The sequence below is a fragment of the Engraulis encrasicolus genome, chromosome 13 (assembly GCF_034702125.1).
Source record: "Engraulis encrasicolus isolate BLACKSEA-1 chromosome 13, IST_EnEncr_1.0, whole genome shotgun sequence".
In the NCBI taxonomy this organism is placed as follows: Eukaryota; Metazoa; Chordata; class Actinopteri; order Clupeiformes; family Engraulidae; genus Engraulis; species Engraulis encrasicolus.
This window is the reverse complement of record NC_085869.1, coordinates 24,672,077-24,687,076: the sequence shown is the minus strand read 5'-3', so window position 1 is coordinate 24,687,076 and position 15,000 is coordinate 24,672,077. Positions and strand designations below refer to the sequence as shown.

Sequence of the window (15,000 nt, the reverse complement as noted above, 5' to 3'; positions counted from 1 at the left end):
GTGGTATCAGTCCTCATGGCGCAACAGTCTGACCTGTCTGAGTCAGATTTAAATATTCATTTTGCCTGTTGTGGTCAAAATGGCTCGTAATAGATGACAAAAAATGTACATTTTCGCTTTTAATACCTGGCGGACCGGTCTCAGCTGAAAATGCCCGGCCTGCTTTCTTGTCCCAGCCAGCCCTGATATGAGCTGGCCGTCGAGCAGAGCTACTGTATCAAGCCATTACAATGCACTACAGTGTGGCCTCTTGGGGGTTAGGGTTTGGGCTTGGGCTTTGACTATGTTATTCCATTACGTAAGACGTGGCCTCTGTTATGAATTACCGGTAGCTGTTACCAGAATGCCAGTGCCCAAGTCATAATGTATTACTAAATGCTCTCTATGTAAAGTCATAGCAGTGCAGCCAGTACTATGAGGGTAAAGTCTTTTCATTGGCTACTTATTACAGCGTTCTACTGGCGGAACTGTGCCCATTAGGAAGCTATTGGTAGATCCGCTCACTGAAGCAGCCCATTTTGACTTTACTTCCCCTCAGAATCATTTAATTCCATTGATTCTTTCAGGGAACATGACCATGAAGTTTCTGGTTCATGAAGCTTCTGGTTTCCGGTTGTTTTAGGGCCAAACAGTAAACAGGGATCTATACTAAGAAGCTGGTTCAGGAGTAAACCAGGTTAAGAGGTAAATCATCTAATAGACGAACCTAGAGTCCTCATTTTCTGGGGTCGTGATGGGGCCGCCCTGGACAATTGCCCCATCGGCCCGCCCCTAGGACCACCCCTGTAAAAGGCTAGTGTTAAACAACACAGAACAACGGGGTTTGACATGTCATAAGACACACCTCAAGACTCATTACCCCATTCTTAACTCATCTCTCTCATCTATATTCCATATCTCGGTTATTACAGGCTTGTCATTTCCATTATCATCGGAAAGTAATGCGATTTTCATCACTCTATTACCCGTTAATTTGATTTGGATCCATCATTATTCATTATTTTTTCGTACTTCCCCTTCACATTTTTATGGTTCATCTGGTAGCTCTGGTGCAATGAGTTGTAGGCGTAGTAGTAAAATGGACTCGGGTAAAAAAAAAGCACACATTCTCATTCATGAATAACCCCCCCATTCCTCTCATCCATGAAACGACTCGCGAAACCAACAGCTCTGGCGAAAAACAGGAGCACATTTAATCTCCATCAGTTATGGAAATGTTCTACCAGTCTTTCTCACGTCTTCCCTCGGAAACGGGTTAAAAAGTCACAACAAAAGTGTGTGTGGATGCTGATTTCTACTGGGTTGCAGCAGCAGCAGGCAACCAAAGCAACAGCCAGGGAGGGTGGCAGAGGAGGACAAAGGGTTCAGTCACCATAGGCCCAGGGAAAAGGGGGCGCAGAATTGGATCCTCATTACATACTGTATGTATAATGTTACATACATACAGTGAGTCCAATATGTATTTGATCCCTTGCTGATTTTGCCCGTTTGCCCACTAATAAAGACATGACCAGTCTATAAATTTATGATAATATGTATTCAAACATGGAGAGACAGAATATCAAAAAGAAATTCCAGAAAATAGCTTAAAATAATATATTTTAATTTATTTGTATTTAATTTAGGCTAATAAGTATTTGACCCCTCTAGCTAAAGAAGATAAAGTGCTTTGTGGCAAAGCCCTAGTTTTCTAGCACTGAGGTTAGATGCTTCTTTTAGTTAATGACAATGTTTCTATTTTTGCCCATTTTTCTTTGCACATTATCTCTAAAACATTAATAGTTTGTGGCTGTAGCTTGGCAAATGGGAGGTTCAGTTCTCTCCATAGAATTACTATAGGGTTAATATTTGGAGACTGTCTAGGCCACTTCACGACTTTAATATGCTTCTTATTGAGCCACTCCTTCGTTGCTTTGACTGTATGTTGTGTATTATTGTCATGTTGGGAGATCCTAAAATGGCCCACCCTTCAGTGTAGTGGTGGAGGGAAGGGCGTTTGCACTCAGGATTGCACATTACATGTCTCCCTCCATCCATTCATTGACGATGTGAAGTTGTCCTGTGCCTTGGCCAGACAAACACCCTCAAACCATAATGATACCACTTTCATGCATGATGGTGAGGAGGGTGTTCTTGGGATCTTAGACAGCAGTACTCTTTCTCAAAAACACATTGAATTGTGATAATGCCAAACAGCTTGATTTTGGTTTCATCTGACTACAGCACCTCCTTATCATATCCAAAACCAGTCTGATGTCCGTTGGCAAACCTCAAGTGGGACTGCGCAGGTTCCTTCTGAAGTAGAGGTACCATGTGTGCACTACAGGATTTTAAACCTCCGTGGCATTAAGTGCTACCAGTAGTTTTCTCAGTGATTTTGGTCCCAGTAGCTTTGATATCATTGCCTAGTTCATCACGTACAGCTCTAGGGTGATTTCTTTCTGTTCTCATGATTATCAAATCCCTACAAAAGGTCAAATCTTGTATAGAACCCCAGACAGGCTGATGGATAGTCATGCTGTATTCCTCACATTTTGGAAGAAATGCATCAACAGCTGGGTCATTAATACCCAGTCTCTTTCTTGTGGCTTTGCAGCCCATTTAATCTTTGTTCAGGTCTAAAATCGTGTCCCTGATATCATTTGACCACTCTTTGGTCTTTCCCATGCTGGTGAGGTTGGAGTGTGACTGATTCACTCATACTATGGACTGATTCTGCTGATTCAATGTGTCTTTTATGTATGTTAGTATGTACAGGTGTCTTTAATTCAGATGACAAGTTGATCGGAAGTGCCCATCTGGTCTGTGGACCCGGAACTGTAATCAGTTGGCAGGGGATCAAATACTTATTTTGCTCGATGAAATGGAAATAAATTAATATATATTCTCTTCAGTTAATTTCTGGATTTTCTTTTTGATATTCTTTCTCTCCATATTAGAATACATATTATCATAACATTTATTGACTGATCATGTCTTTGCTAGTAGGCAAACCAACAAAATCAGCAAGGGATCAAATACATGTTGGACTCACTGTACGTATACATTATGTATTGGGTAGGGGATGAGATGACTTTGTCCTGGGCTCCTGGTAGCACCAACGATGGCAGATGCAGCAACAGTAGCAATTTCCATACCACAGAGCTAGGGATGCACCGATACCACTTTTTTGAAAACCGATTCAAGTACGAGTACATTAATGTGTGTACTTGTCGATACAGAGTACCGATACCGATACCTTCTTACCACCAAAATACAATGAAAATAAATGCATTGCCTTGTTTTTCCCCCACCTGTGATATTTTTATTGTCCATTTCCATGTAGATTTAAATGTTAGTAAATGTATGAGGTGGCACTTTTTTCCATGCAGCTTTCAAGTCCACAGAACGTGTCAAGATTTTGCATTGTTTTGTGTAATAGCAGTATCATTCCTGGTATCGGCAAGTGCTTGACGAGTACGGGTACAAGTATAATGAGCAGTTTCGGGTGCCGATACCGATACCAGTATCGGTGTCGATGCATCCCTACCCAGAGCCCATGCCATCTTGTCTGCAGTAAGATGCCCTATTCCTCATTCAGCACCTGGGGCTGTGCCGGGCGGGCACCACTCCGCTCCCCCAGTTTCCCCTGGTCACCAGGACCGGATTAATGTACAGGCTATAGATGTGGCTGTAGCCTAGGGCCCCCCCACCTGCCAGGGGACCCTGATTGGTCAAAAGTGAACATTTGCAGAATTGTGACAAGATGCAAATATTGAAAAACATAATCTGTTGTGTTGAGTACAGTTGGTAGACATGTTATCCTGAATTCCTATCTCATAATTATGACACTGTCTAACTAATTTGTCACGAAATTTGCCTTCCGGGGGGCCCACAGCAACGGGCCTCAGGCCATCTTGCTCGAGCCCTGCTGGTCGTCGACCACATGAAAGCTCATTGCTCTTGCCCACGTTTTCTTTCCGCGGTGGGTCATGCCATATGGCAGACATCGCACATACACAAGCAAGTGGACCAGGCTGACTGGTGGTGGTGGTGGTGGTGGTGGTGATAGTGGGACCAGTGGAGGTTCGGGTTTGCCCAGACTGCATAATTTAACAAGGCTCATAAATCTTTAGTGGGGGAACCAATTGCGCCCAATAAAAAAAAGACTCCCCCTCTGTCATTTCAAGTCCTGCATCATAGCACAGGGATTTTTTTTGGTCTTTTATTTATTTTTATTTTTTTTGCTCATCCACTGTGTCTCTCCAGAGAGTGCGTTATCCAGAAGCGGCGTTTTAATGATGGCATGGGTTGGCAGAGTATGTCTTTTTTGTTTTCAAGCCGGTGTTCAAGCAAAAAAAAAAAAAAAAAAAAACGTCTCTTTCCTCAGAGCTGTTGTCCAGTGAGTTAATAGCGATAATTATTTTGTTTTTTATCGAAGCGCATTCTGGTACATAAATTTAACGTGCAGTCCATGATGAGAGCTGCAACAACAAAGTAAATGAGTCAGAGTTATTTCCAATCGGGTGGCTACCCATGTGTAGCCGCTGTGTTTTTTTTATTACAGGCCGCGTTTTGTAGCTCGCAGGTGTAACGCTTTCCAAGCCAACATGAAAGCGTTGGTTGTACCCTAGTTTGTATCCATTTTTGTTTTTGTTTTGTTCTGTGTTTTTTTTTTTCGTTCTTTCTTCTCTTCATCGTATGGTTTTTGCTCGGTTGAAAGGAGCTGTAGGATCCAGACTACAGCTGGAGGAAACTTAACTCAGGAGGGGTGTTCAAGGTTCAAAAGGGCATTTCTCACACATGAAAGACGTGTGTGTGTGTGTGTGTGTGTGTGTGTGTGTGTGTGTGTGTGTGTGTGTGTGTGTGTGTGTGTGTGTGTGTGTGTGTGTGTGTGTGTGTGTGTGTGTGTGTGTGTGCGTGGGCGTGTTCAGTGTTTCTTTGGTGAGTATGTCTGTACTATATGTGCATGTGTGTGTGTGTGTGTGTGTGTGTGTGTGTGTGTGTGTGTGTGTGTGTGTGTGTGTGTGTGTGTGTGTGTGTGTGTGTGTGTGTGTGTGTGTGTGCGTGCGTGTGTGAATATCTATATGTGTGTGCGTGCGTGCGTGCGTGCGTGCGTGCGTGCGTGCGTGCGTGCGTGCGTGCGTGCGTGCGTGCGTGCGTGCGTGCGTGCGTGCGTGTGTGTGCGTGCGTGCTTGTGTGTGTGAATACCTGTGTGTGAGTGCATGTGTCTAGATGCCTGTCTGTTCAGTGAACTGAGCTGGGGGCTGGTTAAGAAAAGGTTTGTAGTGGACTGAAGCTAAGGCTGAAGGTATATGAAGGTAAAAGGGTATATGTATTATTATCAGGATATTTCATTAGATTATAAGTTAGAGATGCACAGGATCCAAGATCCAGTTCCGGATCCGGCAGAATAATAGGTTTTTCCCAGGATCCGGATCCGGCAGGATCTTAAGCAGTGGATCCGGTATCCGGCAGTTACCTAAAAATCAGGATCTGGTGCATCTCTAGCCTGGGTTTTTCAGTCAGTCTTTCACAACCCCAATTGCTGCATGAAGTGAAAGCCCTTTGGAAGCGGCCAGTGCAGGCCATGAGGCAGTAAGCCAATGAGTCTAAAAAATAGTTTGAGCCAACGTAATAAAAAGGGCCAACATGTGCGAGTAGGCAATGTGTCTCAACCCTTTCGTAGGATCCGGTTCTGGATCCGGCAGGATCTTAAGCAGTGGATCCGGTATCCGGCAGGATCCTAAAAATCAGGATCCGGTGCATCTCTAGTTTGTAGTGGACTGAAGCTAAGGCTGAGGGTATATGAAGGTAAAAGGGTATATGTATTATTATCAGGATATTTCATTAGGGTATAAGTATTATAAGGGTATAATATTACTCTGAGGGTATAAGCAGCAGTAGGAGTCAACATCGAACACTGTGGGGGCCGCTGTGGCCCCCCACATTTGGGCTTGCATGCCCACGGGGACCACGGTTCGAGTCCGGCCGGAGTCATTTCCCAATCCCACCCGCTTCCTGTCACCATCTCAGACTGTCCTATCAAATAAAGGCATAAAAGCCCCTAAAAATATATATTTAAAAAAAAACAAAAAAAACATGGAGCGCTGCTCGCTGCTGGTTCTACCTGTAGTACTTGCACTATCCTCCATCTTTCCATCCTCCATGCAGTAGTAATACTCCACCACCCCCCATCCTCCACACCCCCCCTCCCTCAATCCTTCATCCTCCATGCAGTAGTAGCGCTCCACCACCCCGATCCTCCACCCCCCCCCTCATCCCTCCCTTTCTAAATCCTTCACCCTCCATCCACCATGCTGTAGTAGAACTGCATCCCTAGCCTGGCTCTCGCGCAGACTCTTCGTGCTTTGTGCATCTTCGTTAGACTTCGTTAAACTTTGTGAGCTCGCACTTGGGTCTGGAAATCTTAGATGAGCCCGAAGGAATCAGATATTTCACAGCCTGTCCAATCAGAATCACGGGGGGGAGGATCGCGGGGAGGGATATATACAAGTCAGTGGTTGAAGTGGTACGTGATTCAAAAAAAGCCACGTGAATACTCCAATCAGGTTCAAGCTGTTTTGAACACACCCACGCCTTTCCAGAGCTAAGCGATTGACAATGTTCCAAATGGTTGGTAACAACCATCGCGTCAGAACCAGGTTACTCCATCCCCCCCTCGCCTCCATCCTTCCACCCTCCTTGCAGTTGCAGCACTTCACTCCCCGACTTCTCCATCCTTCCCACCTCCATGCAGTAATAGTAGCACTCCACCAACTCCCCTCTATCCTCCATTCTCCAAGCCCCATCCTTCCACCCTGCTGCATGTAATTGGTTGGCCCGGATCAGCCACTCACACCAGGGCTTGGCGCTCGGTGCTCGGTGGGGGTTGAACGCGTTCCCTGCTGGGCAGACTCTCCCAGTGTACCCCCCCCCACCACTGTTACATCCACCACACCATGACAGCACCACCCTGCCCCCGGCCCAGAAATAATCACGTCCCCCCAGTCTTATTGAATGCTGCAGCGATCGATGTGTTTTCCATTTATGCTTCTTAGGGTTTTTGATCTGCCATTTCCTTAGCACAGGCTGTGTTGAGGTGTAAGGTGTGTGTGTGTGTGTGGCGGGGGGGGGGGGGGGGGGCTGTGAAGTGGAGTGGTGGGGGCTTTAGGAATGGGCTTGTTGAATAGGTGGGTGCCTGGGTGGCTGGCTGGCTTGCTGGCTGGTGTGTGCGGGGGCGTATCGTATCGTATGCTGCTGTTAGTGAACAGGTGAGGGAGACGTTATGCTTTGATGCCCCCTGTCAAAGCATTGACAGTTTGAGGCGTTGGGGAGAAGTGGTGAGGCGTGTGTGTGTGTGTGTGTGTGTGTGTGTGTGTGTGTGTGTGTGTGTGTGTGTGTGTGTGTGTGTGTGTGTGTGTGTGTGTGTGTGTGTGTGTGTGTGTGTGTGTGTGTGTGTGTGTGTGTGTGTGTGTGTGTGTGTGTGTGTGTGTGTGTGTGTGTGTGTGTGTGTGCGTGTGTGGCGGGGTGTATAGTGGTGCGTAAGAGGCTGGGGTGCGGGTGGGGGTGTGAGATTGATGTTTTGATTTGGGATAAAGCTCTTTTTTCATTAACACTGGGCCCTGCGTGGCTGCGGCGAGCGCTGCTGTAGCGGCGAATTTGTCTGAGGCGGGGAGATTTGTTATTCATCTGCTGCACCCAATTTAGCTTTTCAACTGTGATTAGTCACATTGCTCACCAGAGAGCGTCTCTCTCTCTCTCTCTCTCTATTTCCCCTTCTCTTTGTCTCCCTCTCTCTCTCTCTCTCTCTCTCTCTCTCTCCCTCTCTCTCTCTTTCGCTCTTTCTCTGAGTATATCTCTCTCTCTGTCTTTCTCTCTCTCTTTATCTCCCTCTATGTCTCTCGCTCTCTCTTTCTCTTTTTCACTCTTTTTCTGAGCATATCTCTCTCTGTCCCCCCCCTCTCTTTCTCTCTCTCTCCCTTTTTGTCTCTCTTTCTCATCTCTCTCCCTCTGTTCTTTCGCTATGTCCTCTGTCTTCTCTTTCTTTCTTTCTTGCTCATTCTCTCTATCACTCTTTCTCTTTCTGTCGATCGCCCTCTATCTCTCTGTGTGTATTTCAGAGTCTGTCTTTCTTTCTCTTTCTTGCTCTCTCTCTCTCTATCTCTCTCTCTCTCTCTCTCTCTCTCTCTCTCTCTCTCTCTCTCTCTCTTTCTCTTTCTCTCTCTCGTTAAAACATGTAGGAATAGGAAAGAAGGAAGGAAGAAAGAGAGACAACCTTGGCACAGCAGAACTATCCACCCAAACCCATCCGCCCCCCAATCACAACCCCCCCTGAGCATCCTTCCACCTCCACTTTCATTACAGGGCTGAGGCACCTTTTGCTGAAAGCTGGGTGTCAGAGGAGGCGAGGAGGCGAAGGATTCAGTTGCTGATGGGTTGAGAGCCGTGCATCACCGGCATGCCGTGGAGTAGACCAGCCGTTCCCAAGCTTTCTCCGCTGGGACCCCCGTTTAGACCTAAGACTATTTCTGCAAAAGCGTTTTTGCCCCTTAATATTTATGTGAAAGTACAGCAAACGTAAATGCAGTATGTTTAATAATCACAGAAGTTAACACCGTTACCATTTATGTCATGGTTATATTACTGTGAAGGCATATATTCAAGGTTTATGGAAACAGTCTGACTGTTCTCTCTGTGACACCATCTTGCCGAATGGTCCTCTCGCCTAGCCTAGTAAATTATTTTTGCCTGCGAGTGGTTCTAGCCTCGGACAATGCCCCAATGCCCTGAATCTGGCTGGCCAATCACAATGCAGGACATTTGTTTTGATTTGTTTTTAATCTTTGGATGCAAATCGGACAGGGTTTTCAGGGAGTGACGACAAAGCGTTGGCCAATAGGCACAGACACAGTTTGAAAAAACAACGGGTTGTTCCCATCAACAATCTTCTGATGTCTCATTAATTAGGGCCCGACTAAATTACACATTTAATCTCACATTTAGTCTGATTTATCGGGCTACCCCATTCTCAGTTTGGGAACCGTGGACATGCTTCGTACAAATGCTTCTACCACAGTGCACCTCTATTCTTTTCTCACAGCTCTCTCTTCTCTCAAAGAAAAAAAAAGATAGAAAAAGATAGAAAAGAAAAGAAGGCCCTTTTTGTGTGCCTGGCAATTTCGTCTTCCGTCTTTCTTTCACTCTTTCTCTGTTAAATAACGTGTTTTTTTTCCCCTCGCCATTCACAAAGAAAGTCCTGTAGTCAGAAGAGCTGCAAAGCGTGTTACTACTTCATAATATGCTCAATAAGGGCTAATGGTGGACTTTTATGCAAACTCTTACTGGGAATTAAAGTGTCTGGAGTTTCTTCTTCTCTTTTTATGGGCTCTGAAAAAGCAAAGCACTTCTCTATCCCCCGCAATCGTTTGAGTTTAAGAGGGAGAAGAAACTGCCTCTTTCCTGTGCTGTGCTATGCTGCCTGTTCTGTATTTAACAGCAGAGAGAGAGAGGGAGAGAGAGAGGGGGGGGTGAGTTCTTCAAGGGCAGGCTACACATACATAATATGGGTTTCAATTCCTTGGCCCACTGACCGGCCAACGAAAAGCTGCCCCCCCCCCCTTTTTTTTTCTTTTTTTTACCTCTACCTCATTTCAACCTCCCGGCACAAATATGCATAGCGCTCAGACGGTTGCATAGCGCTCAGACGGTTGCTCCCAGTCCCAGGTGGGGTGATGCTCAATTTAGTTTTGGAGTCTCTCCAGGACACTGTCAAAGTGAGTCCTTCCACTGCCCAGCTGCCTCTGTGTGTGTGTGTGTGTGTGTGTGTGTGTGTGTGTGTGTGTGTGTGTGTGTGTGTGTGTGTGTGTGTGTGTGTGTGTGTGTGTGTGTGTGTGTGTGTGTGTGTGTGTGTGTGTGTGTGTGTGTGTGTGTGTGTGTGTGTCTGTGTGTCTGTGTGTCTGTGTGTGAGTGTGTCTGTGTGTGTGTGTGTGTCTGTGTGCGTGTGTGCGTGCGTGCGTGCGTGCGTGGCTGTGTTGGTTTGTGTGTGTATGTGTGTGCCGTTTAGCACTGTTGCAAAGGTTAGCCACAGTTTTCATCGGCTAATTAGAATAACAAAACAGCTAAGCCAGGATTCCAGAGCGCGACAATAAACCGTCATCTCTTTACCTAACAATGATGGAATATCTCTCTCTCTCTCTCTCTCTCTCTCTCTCTCTCTCTCTCTCTCTCTCTCTATCTATCTCTGTGTGTCTCTCTCTCTCTCTCTCTCTCTCTCTCTCTCTCTCTCTCTCTCTCTCTCTCTCTCTCTCTCTCTCTCTCTCTATCTCTGTGTGTCTCTCTCTCTTCATTTCTTTCAGTGGGAAGGAAAAAAGGTCATCTGTGCTTTAGAAAATCTAATTTTAACCACCCGCTTAATGGCGCTTGCCCTTCTACCAGAGCCTCCGCTCACACACACACCTCCACACATACATACTGTATGACGAGGGGGCAGAATGGTCTTTTTTCTTGCTGGAGATGCTGTTTAGCAACCAAGGTCATGAATGTAATGTCTCCATTTTTTTGGGGGGGGGGGGGGGCTGTCCTGTGTACATTATGTTCTCTGCTCCATTTCACATGGTAAACATTGTGTGCATAGGTGTGCACAGACAGGGACGAGGTGGTGCTTAACCCCCTAGCGCAGCACTATGGCTCTCTGTAATGTCAGAGCAATGTTGTTATGATGTCGTTAAGCATTTTCAGCAAGTGAATAGGGTCGCCGGCGACCCCTGCTGTAGTGAGAGGCTACGCACCTGCCCCTTCACCCTCCTGGACTAAACACTTTTTTTTGTCACAATGTACTCTGGTCCGATCGACATACAGTATAAAGCCTGTAGTCTATGCATAGCCCAATAAGGCAGCTAAAAGTTCCACATATTCCCAACCTCCCCTTCAGCACCTGCACCCCCCCTCCCCCCAAAAAAATGTCTGTGCACCCCACTGACTGTGTGCAGGGTATAGTTTTGAGGTGAGGATACGGGTCATTCTGGGAGGAGAATCCATTTCAAGTTAGCTTTTTTTCCCACCCCGAAAAGGAGCCCTTTTTCTGAACGCGTTGAAGCTGCCATATCTGTCTCTCCCAGCACTGTAACTTGCCATTGCTTATCTCCGGTGAAGTGTGAGATGATTGTGTACTTTGCCTCGCGCGCTGACAGGACAACGGTTTCATCTGTCTGCTCCAGCACGAGCTGTATTCTCACGCCTGACTGTGTTTCTTCTCCGTAGAAAGACTGCTTTGCCTTTCTTTTTTTAGAGTGAGCTATGCATTGCTGTTTTCGTTCCGGCGAGGCAACCCCTGTTGGTTTTTGCCATTCTGTTAATGGTAATATCGAGCAGGACGACGCTACATAACATAACAGCACCTCAGCGTGGTGGTGGTGGCATACAAAGTCTGATAACAGCCGCCAGTTTGTACTGCTGTATAATAAGGCAGATCATTGGTTTGCATTTGATTCGCTTGTCCGTGTGAGTGTTCGTGTTAGTGCAGTGCGGTATAGTGTAGTGTAGTGTGTGGTCGTGTATATATGGAGACGAGCTGATAACTTGGTTCGTCGCCCACTCTCACACTTCAATCTGGCTTTACATGCATAAGTAGTGACACGGATATTCATGCGGGTGGTGGTGGCGATGGTGGTGTGTGTGTGTGTGTGTGGGGGGGGGGGGCTGTTTCAAGTGCATTACAGTCCATCATGAGGGGAGACATTCATCTCGGGGAAGTTGCTCGGCGGCACACAATTGTTTTCTATCCCGTCCAGAGGCCAAGCGACAGTAATGGGCCAATCTGTTTGAAGTTTGAGTCAGTAGTGCCGGCACTTAAAGAGATTTATGGCGTGGTGCCGTTATCGCGCACGGCGTGCCTGTGAGGCTTGCCATCTCAGTGTCTTTCTCTTTTCCTGCATGGCTTCCTTCCTCACTTCCTTACCCAATCAAAGGCCCTCAAGTACTGTATGGAGCTTGGATGTGCTCGTGTGTGTGTGGACACGCGTGCTGTAGTGTGTGTCTTGTCAGTGTGAGTGTGAGTGTGCCATTGTTTGTGTGTGTGTGTGTGTGTGTGTGTGTGTGTGTGTGTGTGTGTGTGTGTGTGTGTGTGTGTGTGTGTGTGTGTGTGTGTGTGTGTGTGTGTCATTGTGTCATTGTGTCATTGTGTGTGTGTGTGTGTGCGCACGCGTGTGTGAGTGAGAGGGAAAGAGAGAGAGAGAAAATTGGAGAGAAAGATTAAAAAACAGAGTGAGGGGAAAAGCCCGTAAGAGAGAGGGACGGAGTGCGAGAAAGAGAGAGTGTCTTCTTTGTCCATGCAGAATTAAGTGTGTGAGAAAGCTTCGCTTCCATATTAATTGTGTGAAAGCTTTGTCAGATGGTGCTACTGAAAAAAAGTCGTTAGTTTCAATAGTTTTTGGATCATTACAATGGCCAATACAATGGCTTAATAACACAATGGCTAATTGTGCCTATACAGTACATTCCTTAGCTATTTGTCTGTGGTGTATTTTTTGTTGGAATGTGTCTCATACTCTGTATATTCTCACTCAATGACATGTGCTACCACTCCACATGCAATATCAAGTGAGGAAGGAGCAAAAACACAATGTGTTGAAAAGATTAAGAACAAGTCAAGATCAAGTTTCATCAAGTCAGAGTGCTGGGACATCTGTTATGTCAAACAACACCTTTTACGAGGGAAATTGACGTGAGAGGTGTCGCGCTAGCACTGCGACTTGATTGTTCCTCTATCTATTTTAAATGGCCTCGCCTCACAATCTGTGTTTATCTCTCGGCATCATGGGTGCCGCGAGGGGGGGAAAGGTGTTACAGATTCTAAGGGCCCGGCAGCACTGGCAGGGCCCCTGAAGGATGCTGATAACGTAATTTGTCATTTTGGGGGCCCAACATTTGAATCTTTCATGGGGCCCAACATTTTTAGCAGCGCCCCTGCTCGGCATACTGTATGCATTGAGTTGCCGATCATCAGGCTGCTGCTAATTTATGCATCTGACTGTCTATCTATATAAGGGGCTGTGCAGCAGTGCTGGTGCATCTATAGTCGAAGCCTATGGAAGCGTGATCCTGCTGTGCTGGGCTGTATAGCAGTAGGCAACCTGCTGCGGGAATGAGGCCTGATTGCTATTGGTATTTCCAGGTCTAGCTCGCTAACGCGCAACAAGCCCACAAGTCCGTCCCATCGGCAGCCAATCACGATGGCCTGCTTCTGCTTTTGCTTCCACCCCCCACCCCCTTCCATTCTTCTTGTAATAAGACACAAATGGCCCACCACGAGCAGCCGATATTCAGCACTTCATCATCCGATGTGTAATTTATTTATAAACTCACTGGGGCTCTCTGCTGTCAGGCCAGTCCCTGTGCTGCGTACTGTAAAAGTTAGACCTCTGAGGAGGGAGAGGAGGACTGGAGAGGACGAGTGCATACCCCCAAAACTAATGGCTCTATCATCTCTCTTCTCTTCTCTCTCTTCCCTCCTTCCTTCCTTCCTTCCTTTTCTTTTTGTGTCTTTTTTTGTTTGTGTTTGACCTGTCACGCACTGCTAACACGGACATCTACGAAAGGCTCAGGTCAGTGCTGCTCCTTCTGTGTTTCTGATTCTGTGCTTTCAAGTCATTTTTTGCTGTTTTTGGGGGGGGGATATTATTTTTCAGATAGGACAGTGGAGGAGAGGCAGGAAGCGAAGTGAGAGAGAGAGAGAGAGAGAGAGAGAGAGAGAGAGAGAGAGAGAGAGAGAGAGAGAGAGAGAGAGAGAGAGAGAGAGAGAGAGAGAGAGAGAGACGGGGAGGTATCGGGAAATGACCCGGGCTGATAATCGAACCCAGGTTCCCCGCATAGCAGTCCAGTGCCCAACTGCTTGAGCCACGTCTGGGCCCTAGACTTTCAAGTTAACACTTCCACTGACACTCCTTGTGGCAAATCGCTTTCCCCACCCACCACCACCACCACCACTAGCACCAACATCGATCATCGCTCAACCTCTCTACTCACTCCACTCCCCGCCACCAACTGCCCTCCTCGCCCCACGCCGCCCAAAACACGCCCTAATTTGGCTGAAGGAGGGTGGCGTGGTGAGGACAGTGGCAGCACCGCAAAAAGAGAAATTGTTACGCACTCTGAGACGCGCGGCTTCCATCTTCATTACATCCGCTACTACGGCAGCCGAATGGCACCCAACCATCCACCCAACCATCCCACTCCACTCACCCCCGCACTGACATTTGAAAAGGGCCGAGGGGACTTCATTAGTTGTGCAAATTGTCAGCGAACCTTCGGAGGGAGCGCTCCTAGGAGCTGACCCTTAGTGCGATTTTATTTTCGTTTCGCAATTCACACCGATTGGAAAAAAAGTTGCGATGAGAGACAGGGAGGTGATGAGGGGTGAGAGAAAAAGAGAGACAGAAAGATAAAGACGGAGAGAAGGAGATAGAGAGATGAAAATGAGGGGGAGGGGGCGGAGAGGATTCATGGACTTCTCTGTCAAATGGATAGAGAGATGGAGAGAGAGAGAGAAAGAGAAAGAAATATGGAAGTGAGGGAGGGGGGAGAAAATTCATGAACTTATCTGTCAAATGGAGAGAGAGTGAGAGAGCGAGAGAGAGAGAGAAAGAGAGAGAGAGAGAGAGAGCCAAAGGTCATTCTTCCATTTTTTATGGCGCATATTCTGATAGCTGTTATTGTTCCCGGGTTTAAAATCAGAGCTTAGTTATTGAATGTAAATGGCAAGTACGGGATGTACGGCGGTTATCCATTGTGCGGCTGTCAAAAAATCTGCCACAGGAAGAAGGCATCTTGTCTCCGGAATGCTCCTTCAGGCTGGCCATGTAGTACTTAAGGATTGAATAGTATTCTACTGAGTCTGATGAAATGTGGCATTGGGAAGGAGAGAAAGAGAAAGAACGAGAGAGAGAAAGAAATGTGGCATCAGGGAGGAGAGACAGAGAAAGAACGAGAGAGAGAAAAAGAAACCAGAGCAGCAGAGCGATA

The 15,000-nt window shown here is 46.7% G+C and overlaps 1 protein-coding gene across 1 annotated transcript in view; it reads left to right on the top strand.

The window, feature by feature from the left end:
- thsd7ba (thrombospondin, type I, domain containing 7Ba) overlaps nt 1-15,000 on the top strand; it is a 206,551-nt gene that overhangs the window by 157,216 nt on the left and 34,335 nt on the right. The window contains exon 17 of the mRNA XM_063213542.1: nt 13,578-13,583. Coding sequence (XP_063069612.1) covers nt 13,578-13,583 — 6 coding nt within the window. The remainder of the gene's footprint in view (nt 1-13,577; nt 13,584-15,000) is intronic.